Raw genomic sequence first — 22,693 nt, 5'->3', positions numbered from 1 at the left:
TACAGAGATGGACGATGAAAGGACCTTTAAGATTCGTTCATTCAACCCCCTTCTTTTACAGAAGAGAAAACTGAGGGCCTAAGGGGAGAGTCAGTTGATTTGTCAGAAATCACACAGTTGGTTCACAACCAAAGCAGGAGCAAACTCCATGGTTACCTACCACCTTCCTGAGTGAGGCATCTCTTGGGAATCCTTATAATTATGGAGAATGCTGAGCCACTTCCAAATAGAGTCCATATTCAGAGAGCCGCAGTCACAGTAACGTCTACGCTATGAACCCATAGGCACAGCATGCAAGCATTAAGCAGATGGATTTCCTGCCGCCTCTCACTTCCCTGTCCCTTCACTCTCCCTTGCTGCCCTTTTCCTTTGCCAGTTAGTGCTCCATTTCCACCACAGTATGTTAAGGACAAGGAGAACCTCTACAATTCAGTCCATTTTATAGCTTGTCAGGTCACGTATTATTACACCAAGTCAGGAAACAGATTCAGAAAGTTAAGAGATACATGCGCTCAAGGCCACAGCTAGTAGGTGACAGAACTGAAGGATGGGCACCCAATCAGAAACTATTGAGGAAAAAAATGTTTTTCTCCTTCATGACACATCTGAAAAACAGGAAGCAAAGCAAATCAATCAGAGTATCTGAAAGTTCCCACTTGGACATACCCCTTCATCAGCAAGTATCTGTGGTTTCTGTCCTCACCCAGGCTGACAGCACCATGCAAATAAGGATGTCCTTGAGAATGTCATATGTTCCTGTTAGAGAGTGATTCTGTTTAGCTCTCTAAAATGGGAGGCCGGGCACTGTGGCTCATGCCTGTCATCTCAGCACTTTGAGAGGCCAAAACAGGTGGATCACTTGAGCCCAGGAGTTCAAGACCAGCCTGGGCAACATGATGAACCCTGTCTCTACTAAAAATACAAAAATTAGCTGGGCGTGGTGGCACTTGCCTATAATCCCAGCTACTAGAGAGGCTAAGGCACAAGAATCGCTTGAGACCTGGAGGTGGAGGTCGCAGTGAGCCAAAATCACACCACCACACTCCAGCCTGGATGACAGAGCAAGACCCTGTACCCCCAACTTCCCCTCACAAAAAACTATGAGAAATACCCGGGACATAATAGAGCACAAGAAACACTAGTCCATCTGCCTCTACTTGTTCCTATTTCATCCTACTCAAGGCTCCTCTGAGGTCCCATCCCTCATGCTGACTGCTCTCCTCCATTTGCTCTCATGGTGGCTCAGTGGCCATCAGGCAAGGAAGCAAATGTAGAGTTTGGCTTGGGTGGGAATTCTCTTTCATGGGCTGAGACTGTACCCAGAACAGGGCAGTGGAGGCACTGACTGGAGGTCAGTCATGGGTAATTTGGGACCCAGAGCTCAGGAAGAGCTGAGGCCAACTCTGACATTCCTTCAGCAAACACTTCTGTTCCTGCAGTAACAGAATCAGTTTTTCCTCTTTTCCTCTTTAGTGGATGAAGAGAAGGGGCAACAGCAGATGCTTTGACCCTTCTCACCTCCCCGGAGAGGAGTGAGGACAGCCTTAAAAATTCCAAATGCTCCTGGTAGTTGTTCCTTTGACATTTCTGGCTTAGCACTTCTCACTCAGCACTCGGAGCAGATGTGAGGCCTCCGCTCTGGGCCTCACATGCTTCTGCACATCTGGGATCTAAAGCCCTCAGATAGGGTCTTATATTTAGACCCACCAGGAAGAGGGTAATAACATATCACCACCTCCTCCAGAATCAGCCCCCCGCCTCCACACTGACATATGACACATGACTCAACCTCCCCACAGAGCTCCAGCTGAGAGGGAACTATCGCTGGAGCTGAGGTGAAAACCTGGGGCTGCATCCAGTCATTTCCACCCCTTGCACCTTGGGCCGTTTGCCTGCTGGAACACTGAGCATCTGGGTTGTGCCTCAGGGCCTTAGAAGATAGAACCACTCTGCAAATGTAGGCAGGCCAGGGCCAGCCTCAGAACCAGAGAAGGAATCTGTTTCTTTGAGCCTGACACACAATGCCTGGGGTGAACCAGGCAACAGCAAAAGGTTACGGAATCTCAGAGATGAATGTTTCTGGAGAAGGTAGGCAGGTCTTTCAGCCAATGATCTGAAGTTCTAAACCTCTCATTTAACTCTCCTGAGCTCCCAAAGCCTGCATTCCTCACAGTGATATGACCGGCAGACAGGGTCCCATGAATCTCCAGTCTTTTAACAGAGCCAGGTAAAATGGAACCTAGCAGCCATGTCACCATCATTAGTTCACTCTTACTGGGAACTTGGTGAGTTCCACCCTCATTGCTTGTGGAACATCAGAGCCATGGAATATGAGAACTGAAAGCGGGTCTTCCCTCTAAAAACAGTAAATGTTCCCTGTAAAATAGACAGGATCTTAAAAGGCAAAGACTACCTAAGCCAATTTCTTCTTTTTTACAGATAAGAACAGGCTAAGCAGAGGTAGGCATAGGGGCAACATATGCCACCACTGTTAGAAGCCCCTATTGTGTCTGGCACTGCCCTGAACAGTTGCAGTACATTATTTCATTTTATCTTTTGAGGCAGATTTTTTTCTCCCCATTTTACCTCTTTTAACTTCTCCCCATTTTACTAGTCAGAAATATTAAGTAACTTGCCTGAGGTTACTTGTTATAGGGTAGCAGGTATCTATGATTTGCTCCCAGATCTATCTGACTCTAAAATTTGTGCTTTTTTACTCAAACTGAAGCCATATTAAAATAACTGAACCACAATCATTTTTTAGAAAATGAGTGGCAGAGCCAAGAGTAAAATGTAAATCTCGTAAATTCAATTCTAAAGAACTTCATTTTATTTTTTCCATATCCTTCTCTTGGGCATTAATTACACTGGCTTTTAGCATCAGATTGAAATATTACATTTTCCTTCATATATTAGGAAGGATAATTCTCATCTAAGTTAAGAATTGGGGGAAAAAACAATTCATGACTTATCTGGTACACTGGTTGTCACAATTAAATAATTTGCTGTGGTACAGTGGTTAAAAGTAAGGACTTTGGAGACAAATATCTGGGTTCAAATTCTGGTGGCATCACCTAATAACTTGTCCAAGGACAAGAATAGTTACTTTCTGTGACTCATCTACTTCATCTAAAACATTAGACTAGCAATAGCACCCCCTTTTTGGTAGTGTTGTAAGATTTATAAATGAGTTAATACACACAACTCACTTAGCACCTAACACATAGTAAGCACTTGCTAAACGCTAGCTCTTATTTGGGAACCAAACCCATTAGCTAGAGCTTAGGGAACAAAATGGTAATAATGACAATAATAATAATTCAACTCTATAGTGTTGTATGTCTTTCTCAGCCCTTTGACACAAAATATCTCATTTGTCATCTCTAGCCCTGGCAATGCCAAAGGAAGTAGCATTATCGTATCATTTACTAGGAATGGCATAATTAACAAAGGCAAGAGTGGCTGCAAAAAGCTTGCGATATTTCTGCATTAGTGTAAGCTAGTTGTTATGGCAACCGTCCCTTGTCAACGACCCTTTGCCAGGCAGAGAGAGACCCATTTTTGGAGCCGTCACAGCACATCTGTTTCTCTGCTCAGCTGATTAGCTCTTGTTTGCAACAATGAGCAGATGGAAGTAAAGAGGGGGAAAATTTTCTAAAAAGAAGCAAATGTTTATTTTATCCACAAGTCTGTTTTCCAGTACAGAAACAGACCGTTAGCTGTTTTAGGAAGATGCTGCATATACTAGATCCTTAATGCATGGCGGAATTGCAAAGTGTAGTCAACCTATAAATTATAGGTGATAGGTCCTTCATGTGCATCTTTTAAAATGATGTCTCACACTCCAATTTCAGAGTATACTTCCACTATATCTCTGCATGTCTTTGTTATATGAGCTGTTGTCTCAGTTAGCTGGTACACATTTTCCACAATGAATATCCCATATGAACACACTGTAAAGTGAGAGTACAAGTATCCTTTCCCTGCCTTGGTTTCTTCATCTGCAAAATGGGACTTGCATTCCCATGCTCTCTGAAAAGCCAAACAGCTTCAATATTTACTAGGTATGTGAATTTGGGCTCGATTCCTCCTATAGCTCTTTAAGCCTCACTTTCCTCAGTGATTAAATGGAGAAAATAACATCCACTATTGAGAGCTGTTGTGAAAATGAAATAAAATATTTTAAAAGCCCCTATCATAGTCCCTGGTATAGAGTCAGTCCTCAGTAAGTGAAAGTTTCCTTCCCACTATGCCTCTGCTTAGCAAGTGCAATGTTCAAAATATCTGACAATCAGGTGGCATGTGGCACTGGCCATCCCTGCTTGTCAAACAGACCTTTCCCCCCATAGTTACTGGATCATCAGGTCAGAAATGTCCCAGGGTAAAAGACAGGGCACCTCTGGTGGCTGAGGAGCACTCAAGGGGCTCTGGATGGCAGCCATTTACCGTCCAGAATGAATACAGTTTAATATCTTAACAAACAGCCTGGCCACACAGTGTACATCAGCTAAATATAAGCCATTATTTTCGAAGTCTACTGGTGTCCTCAATAAAAACAATAATGACAACATTGGTTCTTTCTCTTGGGTTTCAGTCACTTACAAACACCGAGTTTAATTCTTTGCTATATGTGATGGTAGAAAAAGTTTTTTAGGTATCAACTACTCCTAACCCCCTGCCATTACCATTAATCAACATAAACTAGGCTTGTATCCCTTTTGCTATAGGCCAGGATATTACCTGGCATGTGTTTGATATAAAAATTGGTTGAGCAATATTAACAGTGGACATGGGTTGTATTGGAAATCCCTTAGTTGAATGAGTCACAAAATATGGATTCCAGTCACCATTACCCACCTACCCACTCTGTGTCTACGGACACTTGGCCTGACAGAGCCTTAGATTCTTTATCTACAACATCAATGTAATCATGCCCAAGTGGCACTCTCACAGGTAGATGACAGTGTTTTTAAAATACTATTTGTAAAAATTCTATGCAAATGTGGGATACTATTATTCATATTACTTACTATAAGAAATTGGCTGTCAGGAGACAGTGGAGGAGAAAAGAGATAATAAACATGGCTAATAGGAAGACTGTGTTGTTTTTGTGAGTTTTTTTAAGTACATAAAATACAGGCTAAAGTTATAGGTCAGGAGACCAGAGAGGCTTAATCAGGTAAAGAGAAGGTTCAAGGAAGTGACTATGAGCTGGCCAAACATCTCGGGAGATAATAATAATTTTAAAAATGCTTTGCCTGAGAGTAGGTAGGAGAGAACAAAAGTCTGGGGGTGTTGGGCGCCCACACAGGAAAGCAATTTGGTATGCTTTGTACATTCAGAAAGAACCACGTTTGCCTCAAACACCAAAGGCTGAGAGAGTGCAGACAGTCTATGCGTGTGGTGTGTGTGGAGTAGGGGAGGTGATTGTGTATGTGTGTGTAAACAGGCAAAGCTGAGCCTCTCACTATGCTAGCATCTATAACCTGCAGCCCTGCAGGTTCTAAATAGTTGACCAATTACCTTGGAAACTTGAATGATTTAATACAAAGGAAGGGTGCTAAATATTAGTATTTGGGAGCTTGTTATTGGTTGAACTGTGTCCTCCAAAAAAAAGATACATTTAAGTCCTAGCCCCCAGAATCTCAGAACGTGAACTTATTTGGAAATAGGGTCACTGTATATACAATTAGTTGAATTCAGACGAGGTCATACTGGAGTAGGGTGGGCCTCTAATCCGACAGGACTGGTGTTCTTATAAGAAGACATGGAAATGTGAAGACACACAGAGAAAATACCACAGCACTACAAAGGGAGAGACTGGAGTTACGCAGCTGCAAGCCAGGGAACACCAAAGATCACCAGCAAACCTCCAGCAGCTGGGAAGAGACAAAGCAAGATCCCTCCCCTAGAGGCTTCAGAGGAAGCCTGCTGGCATCTTGGTTTCAGATTTCTAGCCTCCAGAAGTGTGAGATAATATATTTCTGTTGTTTAAAGCTACCCAGTTTGTACTACTTGATTACAGCAGACCGGAGAAATAAATATAGGGTGGACAAGTCTTCAACCCCAAGAGAGGAGGAAAACCCACTTTAACTTCTCGCTGTTTGGTTGCACCATGAGTGCCTTCACCTGTGGCTATTGGCATGTTGGAGCCACTACTGCCCCTCAGATATTCATAGGCACTGTTGTCATAACTGCCCTAAAGTCAGTCCCAGAACAATGAAGCCATGCAGCCTGCAGCAGTCATAGCCAGGGAGATTTAAAAATCGGAAGTTTTCATGACTCTATTATTATGAGCTGCTAAATCAACAAACTCCGGAACAACCTACCTCTGATCTTATTACACGAGAAACTTAATTATCTATTGTTCGAGTTATTTTGCTCATGATAATCTGCTAAATAGTCTCCATGTGAAATTTTTCTTTCTCTCTTAAGATAATCTTTCCTGTAGTCACAGTATGCTACTCACATACAGTGTGTTTAGTTTATAAAAAATTGTTCTGATCTTAAGCCAGGCATGTTGGGGCATGCCTGTAGTCCCAGCTACTCGGGAGGCTGAAGCAGAAGGAATGCTTGAGCTTAGGAGTTGGAGACCAGCCTGGGCAACATGGTAAGACCCCATCTTTTAAAAAAAAATTCTACTGATCTTGACTTTTAGATTAACTCTTTTATTATGCCAAGCAATTTATTTCCCCAGTAGTATTGTTTCAAAGTTCTAATACACTAAGGGCATCCCACAGAACTCTTCTCCTACATTGCTGAGTTGATACTACTCTGCCAGTATCTTTCAACTTTAGTAGTGTCCAAATGATGTAGTAAGAGAAAATGAGTAGAGAGTGTTGACAATATGATAGTCATTTCATGCTGCAGCTTTGAGGTGCCCCAGTGAACTGTGTGTCTTGACTGCTCATCAACATTTGATTGTACTGTGGTCACATGCCATTAGCTACCTGGTTTGTAGAATAGCTACCTGAATTAAATATTACACTTACTCAAGCTTGTGGAATAAAAATGGAAATAAAAAAGGGAAAAAACAATTTGGTTCAATTCCTCAAAAATAAAATAGGATCAAGGATCTCTCAGCTGCATTTTAAAAATAAAGCACAAGTCATCTGCAATGCTCTTATTCCACTGGCATTGGTATTGCGTGCATTGTTGTATTTAATCTAAAGACCACTTATTCATACAAGCAGAAGTGAAAGCATATCAGGATCAATATACCACACAGGCCATCATATGAAGACAGTGTTAATTTGAACCATTACTGATTATACTTTCAAGGACTGTTCTTGACTCAAAGCATTGCTCAGATGGACAATATAAATGCTTGTTGAATTGAATTGGAAAATGGAAGGTTGTTCTTGTGGACATTCCTATGGAGGATTATGGCGCAAAAAGAGACTTTGTTGGAAAAAATGCTTCTCCATTTAGAAAATAAAAATGTGAGAATAGTGCAGGCCTGATTCCCAAGAGCTACAGCCTGGGTCCCAGAGCATACTGGACACAATCACACATCCTGAGAGAATCCTGCACTTGAACAGTCAGACATTCACTCCTGCAACGTGCTGTCAAGGTGTCCATACCTTAAACTGCTTACTTTTCAATTGATCGACTGCAACAGGCAGGATGCAGTACTGGCTTTTCCCAGCTAACAGGGGAACCACTTCCAGGGAATCTGAGCAAAAAGCTCACCATAAACTGTCCCCTACAGAAACACTCCATATATATATATATATATATATATATATATATATATATATATATATATATATTTTTTTTTTTTTTTTTTTTTTTGAGACGGAATCTGGCTCTGTCACCCAGGCTGGAGTGCAGTGGTACAATCTTGGCTCACTGCAAGCTCTGCCTCCCGGGTTCACGCCACTCTCCTGCCTCAGCCTCCCGAGTAGCTGGGACTACAGGCCCCTGCCATCCTGCCAGGCTAATTTTTGTATTTTTAGTAGAGATGGGGTTTCACCGTGTTAGCCAGGATGGTCTCGATCTCCTGACCTTGTGATTCGCCTGCCTCCGCCTTCCAAAGTGCTGGGATTACAGGCGTGAGCCACCACTCCCGGTCAACACTCCACATATTTTATTCAACCCAGTTAAAGCTGGAAAGTCAGAAACACCTCTTTTTTGATTGTTTTGTTTTGTTTTTGAGACGGAGTCTCACTCTGTCGCCCAGGCTGGAGTGCAGTGGCACAATCTCGGCTCACTGCAAGCTCCGCCTTCCGGGTTCACGCCATTCTTCTTGCTCACCCTCCTGAGTAGCTGGGACTACAGGCACCCGCCACCATGCCCAGCTAATTTTTTGTATTTTTAGTAGAGACGGGGTTTCACTGTGTTAGCCAGGATGGTCTCGATATCCTGACCTCGTGATCTGCCCACCGTGGCCTCCCAAAGTGCTGGGATTACAGGTGTGAGCCACCACACCCAGCCACAAACACCTCTTAATAAATGTACAAAGCCAAGAAAATGCTTCTCTTAATTATATTTTGTGATTTTGAAAATACCTATTTGCTCTAGATTAGAACAGGAATACCATCTTCCGTGTTATGCCACCCCAAATATTAGTTGAGCGACCTTAGTTATGCTTTCCTTTCAGAACAGATCTAAATCTACAGAGAAATTTGCTAATATCAATAGTTGTGAAGCCGTCCTCAAACTGTCCTCCAAGTGCATCTTATCCCTTTGGCTTTCTTACAGATGCATTCATTCATTCAACAGATTTTTTTTTTTTTTTTTTTTGAGAGATAGAGTCTAACTCTGTCACCCAGGCTGAAGTGCAGTGGTGGCATCTCTGCTCACTGCAACCTCTGCCTCCCGGGTTCAAACAATTCTCCTGCCTCAGCCTCCAGAGTAGCTGGAATTACAGGTGTGTACCACCACACCCAGCTAATTTTTGTATTTTTAGTAGAGACGGGGTTTTGCCATGTTGGACAGGCTGGTCTCAAACTCCTGATCTCAAATGATCTGCCTGCCTCGGCCTCCCAAAGTGCTGGAATTACAGGCATGAGCCACCGCTCCTGACCCAACAGATATTTTTTTTGAGCATGTACTCTGTATCAAGCACTATATTAAGAGCTTAGGCATCCCAAGTCCCTGCCAGACCTGAGTCCAGTTAGGAGACCTGCCTGCCAACAACTACAATGCAGTGGTGATACTGTATTAACGGAGGGGGTAAGGACGTGGTGGAAACTTAGGGAAAGAAGCCTCAATGTGGGCAAGGGATTAGGGAATGTTTCCCAGCGGAGCTAGCATTTGAGACTTGTCAATTAAGGAGGAATTTTCCAGAGGCCTGGGGGCCACTCCAGATGATATAATAGTACACCAAGAGTTTAAAGGAAAGACACATCAGTAGGGATTTGGAGAGTCACCTGTTTTTCACTACCATTGGGGCATTAAGAACAAGTAAATTGGGGGAAGTAATCTGAAATAAGGCTGGATAGATAGGGGCTGGAATATTAAGAGCTTTATTCAAAATTCAAAGAATTTTTGACTTTATCCTGCAGTGTTTCTCAAAGTGGGATTCACAAAATCCCTAGATAACTTTTTATGTTCTTGGTTTTGTTTCAGTGATAATTGTATTAATAATAATAATAATGGGAGAAGGAGGAGTAAAAACATAGTCTAGATCATCTGGATGACCATTTGTCACACAGTGTTCATATTACGTTTACTATTAAGTTGGCACCAAGCCAACACAGATGTAACAGTTGGAGATCAAAGGAGGTGCTGTTTGAACAAACAGATTATGCTAGCTGAAATGGAATAAAGTAGTAGGAGAACTGAGTAGCCACATGGTACGTGGTTGTAGGTGTGCCAGACTCAAAATAACCCATACTATTGTGTCCTGAAACATAAGCACACTGCAAAGGACAATGGAGAGTCACAAAACAGTATCATTTGTCTCATAAAAGTAAAGCTGCTTACTTGAATGTTACTGGCATTGTGTAATAGTTTTTTTCATAATACATTTTTTTCCTTTTGGTTTTATACTTCTGCAAATAAAAATGACAAAGAGTTTATATCTAGTTTTATGTTTTGTAAAACCTATTTAAGAAATATTTAAGATTTAGGTAAACACTGGAAATTGCAGCATTTTTCTTTTTCTTTAAAATGGGCCTATCCTTTACCCAGTATGAAAGAAAGAGCCACAGATGATGGGAGGAGGGGGGGCGGGGTCACTGAAGAAATTTAAGCAGAGATTAGTGTGAACCACTTACTTTGTTAGGAGCCCACTTTGGCAGTCACACAGAGGAAATACCATCATGCAGAGATGGAAAGACATCTAAGGAGGTGACCATCTGAGTCCTTGTATTAAAAGAACCCATTTGTTTAATCCAGAAAACTGCTCTCAGGCAAAGGTCAGCATACTGTGGAATTAAATGACCTGAAAAACTAAACTGCACTGGTGTTTCAGAGCATGCTTCATCTAGCTGGAAGGTTCCCCAAACTTCTACCTGCGTCATTTTCCAGAGAGTTCTGTGATGACGCCAAACCTAAATTAGGAATAAATCCCATGTTTCACTACAGAGAGCCGACAAAGTACACAAGATAAGTTGCTATGTATCTGGTAACAAAAAAACAACCAGGGCCACCGCATATAGTTCTGTAGTCCAGTTGGTGCTGAAATCTGGCTCTTCACAAAGCCATATACCTCTGGGGCTGCATCTACCCAGGGAAGTTGACTTTTTCTAATTTATACAAGGGCTGGTGAATTTGCCAAGCCATGGCCCTTGGAGGGGGCTGCATCTTCTGGAGGGACACTTTCTTCTAATTGCATGAAGGTGCCCTATGGGATAGCTATAACTTAATCTTGCTTTTCTGAGGTTACATCTCACCAGCATCGCTGACCAAACTAGTACTCTTAAAGTTCAATAAGGATAATGGACTTTCTTCTCCCTAAAAATTCTGGAAAGCATATGACTTACCCATAAAAAGGCATAGTACCAAGGCATTCAACAAGTGCAAAGAAAGAACTAGGTATTTCCAGCTTACCTCAGGGGCCATCCAGAATGGGGTACCAACAGATGTGTTTCTCCACAGACGTGTACTGGTGAGTTGAGCTGAAACACCTGTAAGGAAAGAGTATCAGAATTCAAAAGTGAGCAAAGTATGATGCTAGACCAGCGATTGGCAGACTTTTTCCACAAAGGCCAAATAAGTACTTTAGGCTTTGTGGGCCTATGGTCTTTGTCACAACTACTCAGCTCTGCTGCAATAGTACAAAAGCAGCCATAGTAAACACATAAATGAATGAATGTGGCTGCATTCCAATAAAACTTTATTTATAGATGCTGAAATTTGAATTTCATATAATTTTCACGTCACAAAATATTTTGGGTTTTTTTTTTTTCCCAATCATTTAAAAATGTAAAAACCATTCCTAGCTCATAGGCCATATGAAAATAGGAGGTAGGTCATATTTGGCCCACTAGCTGTAGTTGCCAAACTATAACTCTGGAGCATTTATCACTCTATTTAAATCATTAGGATTTTTTTTTTCCCTAATGGACATCCCTGTCTATATCCCTGCAAAAATCAAAAGAAAAATATCAACAACTAGGATCAATCCAAAATATCATCCTATTATATTTCCAAATTATTTCACATGACTTCTTTCTTAATAAGGGGCTTCATTTTATGGAGAAAGAAGATCGGCTGCACTATCTGTAACAGAGCATCAGTGTAGACATAAAAAGATTTCAGTGCCTTATCTTGTCTAGAAGCCTGGAAACCTGGCAAGAAAGCTGTGTTTGTCAAATGGAAAAAGAAAATGACTAATAACATTATCTGGGGCTCAATGTTGAGGACCTGAATTCTAATGTAACTCCAGTGTCCTTTAACCAGCTGTCTTCTTCGTATCACGAGAGCGTAAAGGTCCACAGGATTAAAAATCAATGTTTTCCATCCCAATTATGCTTTTTACTAATTATGTGATTGCTTCACCTTTGAGCCTCAGTTTTTTCATCTTTAAACTAGGGATAATCACGACAGTCACACCTAACACGGAGGGTTCTTCTTAAGACCAAATAGGAGAACAAATGTGAAAATGCTTTATAAATTGCAAAGCATTTTACACACGTAAGGTATTCTTTTACACCACACAGAAGTCTCACGTAGCCCTTAAGAGAATGACAAGGGTTGCCACTAATGTCATTGATGACAAAAACTTAGAAACTGAACACTATGTGTTCTTAGCAAAGGACACACCTTTGAAACATGAGCATAGATTTGCCAAGGATCTGTGGGTTTATTGGGGGATGACTGTTGTGTTCACTGTGGACATTCTCTTTATTAGAGAGCCAAGAAGCTCTTTAAAGTCTATTTGACCTAGATAATTTCCCATTTTACCAAGTCCTCCACCACAATTTTGGTAAAAACAACTATACCTTTCTGGTTTTAATTTCTAGACATTTCTTTTGCAGCCACTGAAAGTTCAGGAACCTTCTAATGGAAAGATTAGGAACATTTACTCTATGTCAAATCGCAAAGCTGCTGAGTGAATACATCAGTATCAATTCCCACCCCATCCTCATCCTTTCAGTCTGTTTCCCCTCACAACATATTTACAGTCCCCAGAATCACGTGCAAAAACAATTCAAATGTCATACACACAGCATATTATTGGAGTTATATCATTCCTTATAAAGAGGAGCATAAGACTTAAACAAAATGCTCCCTTAGCTATTTTTCTTTGCTTGTGTTTCAGTAAAAATAGACTAGTACATCTAAAGCAACCTCATTTATTTTTAAGTAATTTCTTCTGAGCAAGTGATAAACTGATACATGTTTACACTGAACTCTTTCTTAGCAATAAGACAATAAATATTCTTTTAAAAATCATCAATCTTGTTTACTATAATGACATTGACAACACGTTTAAAGTGTTTCGCTAAGTGTTTTCTCATTATTTGTAACAATGACTCTGAAGTACTATTGTTGAACTCATTTAGAAGACTAAACCTCCAATAAACTTAAAAAAAAAAAAAACCAAATGGTTTGTTGTTTTGTGAATATCAACATATGATATTACAAGGAGATATTTAATAGTTCTCTGGCCTTAGGTGATATTGCCCTGCATTTCCTCTCACACTTCCATTTCCCGTTAATGTTTCCAGTTCAACCAGCCTCACATGTAGCAGCAATAAACACAATTTAAAAGGATGTTAGCTCCCAGGCCCAGAGGACTATTTTACCTTCTGCTCACTGGGAATAAGTATGCCTAAGGCTAGTGAAAGTCATTTGAAAGACCAAACTGCTTTCTCTTTTCATATGCAAAAGAAGAAATGACAAAATGTAAATTATAGACAATTGCCCTGAGATGTGAAATTCTTAGCAGAAAACCAAAAAGTTTTTCCATCAAGTTCTTCTTTTGAAACACTTTTATTTTCAATCTTTATAAAATTGCTTCTAAAGCTGAAACTAGATTAGCAAACAGCATCTCCTAGGGTGATCCATCTGGAGCCCCCACCCCCTCCAGCTTGTGTTTGACTGGAAAAGTCGCTCAGCCTATGGTGTAGCAGAGAAGCCCCAGTCTTCTGAGATTGCAATAAATTGTCCCCTTTGGCTAAACTGCACACATCAAGAAAACAAACGACAAGCAGTCATTACCAAAGTCAACGAGCTTAACTCCTCCTTCTGTTGTCAGAAGAATGTTATTCCCCTTCACATCACGGTGGATGATTCGGTTGTTGTGCAAATGCTGAAGGCCCTGCATGGCATCCCACCACCACCAAACAACAGGAAAGAGAAAGGGGAAATTTACATGCTTATTTTAAAGCAATTACCCTACTATTGAAAAGTCTCATGAAAGTCTACATTTGGCTACACCTTCCTGCTGTTAATAATCCTTGCATATCATAGGGCAGTTTCCCCATTGTTAATATGCAATAAGGACCCAAGCAATGAACAAACCATCCCATTTGCTGTCATACCCCGTTTGATAGATGTTCTTACCAAGAGGGCCCCGTACAAGATGTATGAGATCATTGCTTCATCCAACCGCTGGCCACATCTGAGTAGACCTTTGACAAGCTCGGTGACTGAGCCCCCATTACACAGCTGCAAGAAGAGGTGCCAGACACAGGGAGAGCAGGAGACCACACGTAAAAAAGAAAAGAAAAAGAAATTAAGAAAAGCCGACTGATACTGATTCAATGTAGTAAATTTGCAGATTACAAAACTCCAGCTTGGAATACTCAGACTTCACATTTCCATTACCCAGTCTAATCTAATTCTTTGCGTATGTATTTTTTATTCGAGGTGATAATTTATGAGTGAAAGTGCATGTTCAAAATGCTAACTTTTTAATTGCCAAATATAAAATAAAAATAAAATATAAAGCACAATTAGAAATTTTTTACAAAGAAAATTTTTGGAAAGAAAAAGCATATAAATAATAATGGCAACTTATTGGATATTTTTCACTTTATATGAATATTGTCTATGTTTTTAATGTGCATTTTGAGGATAAGGAAAAACCGGGAGGGGCAAGATGGATGCCCTTGATACCTGAGAGAGAATAAATTTCAGTGATTTCTCCAGTGCTAGCACGTATCAGAAGCCCAACCAGCAGTTCTTCCTAGAACTGCCATTGCAGATAAAGTTTATGGAGTGAAGTTGCATCATAAGTGCATTTATTAACTTTTTAATGTTCAATTTTAGGCTCTCAGCAACTTTATGCTCTTCTCTCTTTTTTGTCTGTAATTAAAAACACTAATTTTATTTTGCATATTTGTTCTTTGTCATATATTGTATCTTACTGAAGTTTGAGTACATAAAGCAGTAATACTGAGAGAAGAGAGACAGACCCTCTCATATTGTTTTATATTGTTTTATACTCAGAAAAGAAAAGCAAAACAAAAGGCAGGTAGCCCGGTGCCTAGGAACCAGACCCGAAACCAGGCCTGGGCCTGCCTGACCTAAGCCTGGTAGTTAAAGATTGACCCCTGACCTAACCGGATATGTTATCTATAGATTCCAGATATTGTATAGAAAAGACACTGTGAAACTTCCCGGTCTGTTCTGTTTCACTCTGACCACCGGTGCATGCAGCCCCTGTCACGTACCCCCTGCTTGGTCAATCGATCACGACTCTCTCACGCGGACCCCCTTAGAGTTGTGAGCCCTTAAAAGGGACAGGAATTGCTCACTCAGAGAGCTCGGCTCTTGAGACAGGAGTCTTGCCCGATGCTCCCGGCGGAATAAACCACTTCCTTCTTTAACTCGGTGTCTGAGGAGTTTTGTCTGCGGCTCGTCCTGCTACAATACTTTTTCATCAACTTAAGGATTTCCAGAGATGACTCTTACTAATTGCAGAAGTCAATGTGCAGGTTTGGATTTGCTACAAGCCATCCTAAATCAAGGGTTCTTAACTGTTTTGAGCAGAGCACGGAAATACCCTGAAATTGTAGGCAGCATGCTGTATATGCATCTTGCAGTTTACTGAGGAGAAAATGCAGAGCTTTCACCAGATTCTAAAAGCTGCTGAGCTAGCCAAACGCCTATGCAGATAAAAAGGGGTCCCCAGAGAATCTCTGACCTGCCCCACAAGTGTTTACATCAGATGCTTTGTGCAGATTAGGCAACAATTGTGCCCTAGGCTTGTATGGGCATCCCCACAGCAGACTGGAGCCAGACACGAGCACTGGGGGGAAACGGGTGGAGCCACGGGGAATTCACGCCTTATGCAGGGAAGTAGCCTGCTCTCTTCAGCTCATGTGGTGACCTGGGAATCAATCGGTGAGGTAGAGGGCCTGTTAGCAGGACTCCATCTCACTTTGCTGAGTTCTTTCTTTTTTTCCTTTTCTCCCAATAAATTCCGCTCCTCACCCTTTTATGTGTCTACCAATCTAATCTTTCCTGCTCAAGTGACAAAAACCCCGTTTTGGTGGAACTAAGGAGAAAGTTCTGCAACATTTCTGGCATCCAGACGTAGGGCTTAAGGAAAGGTGAGTGACATGCAAACCAAAAAGTCTTTTTCCTTTGGCTTCTAAGCCTTTTTGTCCTAGGACTTCTTCTGAGGGTAGAGAAATTATGACCCCCCACATCAAAATGTCATTCCTGGGGGTCAGGAATGTCGGCTGGACGGGCAAACTGGTGGCTCCCCAGCTCCCAAGTTTGTCTCCCTGTTGGAGAAACTCACTGGCATAAAAATAAGAGATTCTTCCCCCAGACTTTTTTTTTTTTTTTTTTGAGAGGGAGTTTCACTCTTTTTGCCCAGGCTGGAGTGCAGTGGCGCCATCTCGGCTCACCGCGAACTCCGCCCCCCGGGTCCAAGCGATTCTCCTGCTTCAGCCTCCCGAGTAGCTGGGATTACAGGTATGCGCCACCACACCCAGCTAATTTTGTATTTTTAGTAGAGACAGGGTTTCTCCATGTTGGTCAGGCTGGTCTTGAACTCCCGACCTCAGGTAATCCGCCCGCCTCGGCCTCCCAAGGTGCTGGGATTGCAGACCTGAGCCACAGAACACAGCTGGCTTTTTTTTTTTTTTAAGAAAACATTTTACCAGGCCAGGACCCCAACTATCAGGGTTTATATTTTCTGTAAAGTTTTAATTATAAAAAAGGATTTGTGAGGTTGGTCTTAAGCTGTAGCCAATCTGGTGTGCTTTGCATGACTTCCTGTATGGCCAACAGCAAACTTTGCTGCAGGCCTCCATCTTGTTTTATGTGCTTGGGATTGTGACCTGTAACCATGTGGCAATGCTTTTTTTTTTTCATTTCACAATGATGCCTAGGTTCAATCCTGGCTTAGGAAATGAGTACTTTCCAGTTAATATCTGTGTGACTTCTGCCATTTGCTGATTCTCTTCCCCACCATGAACAACGTCTAGCCTTTTTCTTACATCTTCCTTTCTCTGGGTTACCTTTAAAGGTTCTAAATTTTGTAAGAATTGCTTACCCTTATCCCCTTTGAAAATACCGCATACGCTCACAGTGAAATCATAACCTTAAGTGAGGCTTGTTGGTTTCACCTGCGAGGTTAACTTTAGTAAAGTTTGAAAGCCAGAAATACCAGCTGCTTGGCATGGCTAAAATTGGCTAATAAGAGAGTTAAAAGGATTTTCTTAGAGAGTGCTCAGTTTAATTAAAAGTGGATGTCCAAGTTACGGTTTATTTAAAAGGCCTTTACGCTTTTTCCTCTTTTGGGATCTTGCTTTGCTGGAAAAAGGCTTTTCCTCAGTTGACTAAATTATTTTTCTCCATTTTGCCTTGCCACTCTCAGTGCACGCATGGCAGGCCCTAAGATAACTCCTGGGGCCATGGGACTCCTTGGGAAAAACAGACAAGGCACCACTCCGTTTTGGGAAGAAACCTGTTTTTCTCATGGAACCCCAAGAATTAAAAGTGGATAGATCCCTCTCAAACTCTGATTTTGCCTCCCAGTCATGCCTGTTTATTAGGCCTTAAAAGCTGCATGTTTTCCTAGCCCTGTCTCTTAAAGGGCTCCACCCAGAGGCCAATAATCCAAATAGGAGATGGGCAAATGAAAATCTTATGGCTGCTGGTTTTCTTCTGCCTGTCTGTGTAGTTACATATGTGTTGTGTGTGTGATGTCTATAAAAAAGCTCTAATTAATTGGTCTAATGGAAGACAAGTGCTTGGATCAAATTTTTTTTAAAGGGAAGATTAAAGCTGTGGTACATTTTAGTTCATGTGACTTTAATCTTTGAGAAATAAAAACAGTCTTAAAGATTATTGGTAAAATGCAGATGTTGTCAAATATACACAGGTGAACTAAATTATGCAGGTCAGATACTAGGTTTGCTAAATGTTTTAAGGTTATAAACTGCCTTTTTGGTTTTTAAGAACTTTTCAACTTGACAATTAGCCAGCTTGACAATTAGTAAGGCCTGGAGACATATGGAATTAACCACACCCTTAATTATGTTGGAAGGAGTCAAACCTTGCCTGAACCTAGCACATAATTAAAACAACTTACCAGGTTTTACATTAAACTTAAAATTGCTAGGGGTTACCATTGTAACATGTAATTAAAACTACTGGAAATAGATTTACATGCAAGGTATGTAGGAACAGAAAGATGTATTTTTAGTAAAAGATTACAAGAAGGCATGGAAATGTAAATTCTTGCCTAGGTTTAAAGGACTGTTTTGAATTAGATAAAATAAAGCTGACAGTTTAAACAAATGATGGAAGGACTGTAAAAATTAATATTGCAAAAATTCAGTGTGTGAACAGATTGACTAAATTCAAAAGGATATTATATAGTTTTTTTGTAAATTGAGCATTGAAATAAAAGCACAACAAGGTACTCTTAAGGCACTAATCTGCTCTTTAGCAAAATTTGTAAAGGGTCATAAAAGGTTTTTGCTTTTTTGAATTTCTGAGTCATCATTTGGCAAAATAAATAACTTATGGTAATCTGGAATTCTATTTCAGTGTGTTAAACCACTAACATATTTAACAGGCTTCCCAAAATCAAACTTCAGTTTCAAAATTGCCTTTCCTGACACCTAGCTTTTGGATGCTACAGAGGGCCCTGGAGTATCCAAAAGAGAGGTAAAAGGGATCATTTGACATGTTTAGTTACATGGAATTGCCAAAATGGTGTTCAATATTATTTAGGTTATATTTTGATGAATAATATTATGTTCCAAAATTGTATGGGATTTTTAAAATTCTAATGTCTAATGTATATGCTATCATCATAATTAAGGTTTTTATGTTATTGTAAACCAAACTTCTTTGAGAAGAAGAGAGATAACCAAACTTCTTTGTCAATTGTGTTTCTAACTGTAAATACCCTGGGCAATTTTTTTATTCCCAACAATTGTTGTCTTGTTTTGGTCCTTTTCAAAAGATAGTTTATAATAAACCAGACTCTGACAGGTGCCACAGGACTCTGACAGGTGCTCTCAAATACAGGTTTCTGATAACTTTGGAGATTGTGACATTGGAAAAAAGGAAACATGTACAGGACTCATAAAGAGCTGAAATGTTCATGAATATCAAACAAGAGTTAACTAAATGGACTGAACTCATAGAAACCTGAAGCTATCTTTTTGACTTTTTCTTGGAATATTGCTGATCCTTGTTTTGTTTTTCAGAGTCAAGGAAACTTATTTTGAACTATTTATGGCCTTTAATGATTAAGGTATACTCCTGTGAACAAAATTTGGAGCATATATGTCCCTCTCTGCCTGGCTTCCCCGAAATTTGGAAACTAGTTGTGAGTATTCTTAACTTACAGCAATGTAGTTGTTTGCATCAGTGCCATAAGAATCCATTTTCTCTTGCAGTATGATGCAATTGGAGAAACTGTTTTACCAAGGCTTTGACTGGAAGGGTATGCTTCCCTTTAAGGAGTCAAGCTCGACTTGCAGAGCTGATAAAAGCCCCTTGGGAAAACTGGCCTCATACCCTTATCTACGCAGTACCTGTACAGGGTTCCTGACCTGTGGTAAGTAAAAAATGTTACTTTATGACAGGACCAGGAGCTCTAAGTTTATCTTGGGACCTTAAAAGGAGAGGATCGCCCAACTCACACGTATTTGAGGATACAAACCCATGGCTGTGCTCAGCTTTAAAAGGTCTTATCCAAAATTCCTTGAGGAACAGAGTTCCATCAAAGCCAATCTAAAAGGCCTATGTAGAAACAGTTATTCTTGCTGCACTTTATGCAAATAATCAGGTCAAGTGTAAGACTAAAGTCTATTTTGCCAGCAACTCAGTCCTGATTTTTTTTTTAACAAAAAAATGAGGACTGGAGATAGAGAAATTATGTTTCAAAACTTACCATACATTTGTCATTAAATTCTAGACTCATTAGTTGTTTTTAAGTTTTTGCCTACACTTTAGACTAACCCTGCTTGTTCTTGTGAACCAACCAGGAATCTCCAGCTGCAGCTTAGAAAGAATAAAAGGGATAGGTGATGTAAAAACCTGGATCAAAATTCTAGTTCTGAGCAATTATCCTGCAAATCCTGCCAGGTGATGGGAATAAATAGGATATAAATAGGGTGCCCATCACCCAGAGTTTTCTTCTTGGGAAAGTAAGACCAAGGGAGCTAACCAAAGCCAAGCCCCATGCACCTGCATCTTAGCAAGCATAACTATAGCCACCAGTTATCTGGGCATGTCACAAGACATCCTTTTCTCTCCCTTGTTGGAGGAGGACTCAATTCACAGCTTCACCTTAGCATTTGGCTTATGATAAGGAGTCCATGCAACACCCCTTCTCCGAGGCACATTTTTGTCCCAAACTCAATTCCAAGCTTCAGGTCAAAGCCCTAGGAAAGAAAACTGGATTTGAGGGATCCAGAGGTAGATGATAATGGAAGTTAAAAGGCATAGCACAGGTGAGCATGACTGGTTTCCTGCCAATTAAGCCAAGCTTCCCATTTCATGGATAAAGGTCATGATACTATCCATGGCATAAATGAGGTCTAGGGAATTCAAAGGCTACTGACAGCAGAGGAGATAGGGCATACGTGGGTAAGAGTGGATACTCCCACCCCCAGACTCCCTTTTAACAAGGGTGAAAGCCGCTTTGACTCTATGGGCAGTACCCTGTCGCAGTCACTGGAACTTGGGGATATAAGGATGGAGGAAAAGAAAGAGGAATGGCTCACTTTCTCTCCCTCATGTACCCCAGGTATTTGCTAGGAAGAGAAGGGAACCAGGGATGCCTTGCTCTCCTCTTTCTAGATGAGTAGCCATCCATCTTCAGTCTGTACCCCTTTTGAGTGCATCCTGAACCCCTGGGATGCACTTTAGACTAATCCTTTGAGGAAAAAAAAAAGCCTTTTTTTTTTCTTTCTCTTCCTCTCTTCACTGATAGGTAATTGTCTCTCTGTACTATGGGACACTCCCCTCAGACACATCCTCCAAACTAGGAAGAGTTAATTTCCCAAACCTTAGACTGGTTGGCTTAGGATTGCGCTCAGGGGAAGGGAACCCAAAAGCCTGACACGATGGCAGAAGGGTAAAAGTTTTTTACCAGTTGGGCTTTTGGCCTCCCTCTTCCTGTGCAAACATAAAAGGCCTCAAGACTTTTGAGCTATCCTTACCCCCTGCCCCCATTTTGTTTTAATACATGTTTTCTAATAACCCAGTTTGTCTCTTTCTCACCTTCATGACATCAAACTCCAAATGGTCATGCAACTGGAGCCTCAGATGATGGCCCCTTTGGCCAGCAACCCTTAGATAGGCCTCTGAGGGAGATCTGACTGTTTTCCCCTAACTGGAGTTAGGGGAGCTTAAGAGGACAAGATTAGAATGAGGATGCTCCCTCTGGGAGGGGGCTGTCTGTGTAAGCGGGTAATGATAATAGAAATTTCAGTTTCTTATGATCCTCTTCCCATTTGGAAATCTAAGAGGAGACCTCTTGATAACCAGGGGTGTCTGTGTCAAGTGAAATGAAAGTATGGCATGGTGAGGTAGACCACACTTGAGATTACAATAACAGTTTTCTACAATCTGCTCACAACTTGTAAGACACTCAGAACTTCATGCTCTATTTGGGGACAGGGATAAGGTTAGAGTTTAAATAAGGACAAAGGACATGAGGACCTCATGATAGGAGGGAGTGTCAGAGACCAGGAACATCAAAGATACCAAAGGGAGAAAATACAGTTTTATTATCACAAGGACTTTGTGGTTACAATACAGTTCAGAAGCCTCTGCCCTCACTACCATGGCATTATGGAAGCATCTACTTGTACCCAGATCCAGATGCCACCCAGGGAAAAGGGAGAGGGAAGACGGAGAGAAGAGGCCCTAAAAAATTGAGTACTTACCCAGATGACTAAGCCTTGAACTGGACAGTGAAAATTGGATATAAATACTGGAATATGCCACTCCACAAAGTCACTCAACTGGACTTAAGTTTAACAAAATGGGTTAGAATCAGTTGCCTCCTTTAGTCAGGCTGGGGGCTCAAGAACGCAGTTTAGTTCAGTTATTGAGAAGAAAGGCACCTCTTTGTTATCAATAGTTTATGATTGTCTGGTTTATTACCTATTACTCAATCATGAATATGACACAATCTCTAGCCTCAAAGAGGTCACTGCCCAGTAATGGACATACAAGTAATTATAGCGTGGAATGTGGAAGCAGAGCTGTGCCTAAGGAAGTGTGGTGGCACCAAAGAAGGAAGGGTGAACTCTGCCAAGGGAGGGCAAAGAGGGGACAGTCTAGGAAAACTTCCCAGAGGATGTAACATTTACAATGAGTTTGAAGGACAAATGGGTTTTGGGCAGGTGGACATGAAGGGAAAGAAGATTCTGTGAAAAGGAACATGGGGACATCTTGTGCAAATGTAGGGGGCATGAAAGAATGAGGGGGAATGTGCATGTGAGTGTACATGTGTGTGATGAGTTCTAAATACTCTACTACTGTTGGGACAAAGGGTGCCAGAATCCTGGGGCAGGGAGATGGAGGAGGAAGGCCAATGACAGGGAACGACAGGTATGCCCTGCTAAGGAGTATGGGCTTTATTATAATATACTGTGTATACTACCCATATAATATATACCCATATACTACCCATATAATATATACCTGTATACTACCCATGTAATATTCTATGTATATTATAATACCATGATATATCACTAGATAAAAAAGGGAAAATATTAACAGATTTTAGGCAGGAGGTCTCAATGTTCAGATTGGCATTCTAGAAAAATGACTTGGTCAGCAGATGGAGGATGGACAGAAGACA

At 41.0% G+C, this 22,693-nt stretch overlaps 1 protein-coding gene across 1 annotated transcript in view; it reads right to left on the bottom strand.

Annotated features, from left to right (window-relative positions):
• MYO3B (myosin IIIB) overlaps nucleotides 1-15,326 on the bottom strand; it is a 446,006-nt gene extending 430,680 nt beyond the window's left edge. The window contains exons 1-4 of the mRNA XM_055379151.2: nucleotides 15,072-15,326; nucleotides 13,960-14,064; nucleotides 13,615-13,714; nucleotides 10,999-11,075 (exon numbers count right to left, since the gene is read on the bottom strand). Of these exons, the coding sequence (XP_055235126.1) occupies nucleotides 10,999-11,075; nucleotides 13,615-13,714; nucleotides 13,960-13,992 (210 nt within the window). The 5' untranslated portion in view covers nucleotides 13,993-14,064; nucleotides 15,072-15,326. The remainder of the gene's footprint in view (nucleotides 1-10,998; nucleotides 11,076-13,614; nucleotides 13,715-13,959; nucleotides 14,065-15,071) is intronic.
• Nucleotides 15,327-22,693: the final 7,367 nt, after the last annotated feature.

This window comes from Gorilla gorilla, chromosome 11 (genome assembly GCF_029281585.2).
Source record: "Gorilla gorilla gorilla isolate KB3781 chromosome 11, NHGRI_mGorGor1-v2.1_pri, whole genome shotgun sequence".
In the NCBI taxonomy this organism is placed as follows: domain Eukaryota; kingdom Metazoa; phylum Chordata; class Mammalia; order Primates; family Hominidae; genus Gorilla; species Gorilla gorilla.
This window is presented reverse-complemented; position numbering and strand designations above follow the sequence as displayed.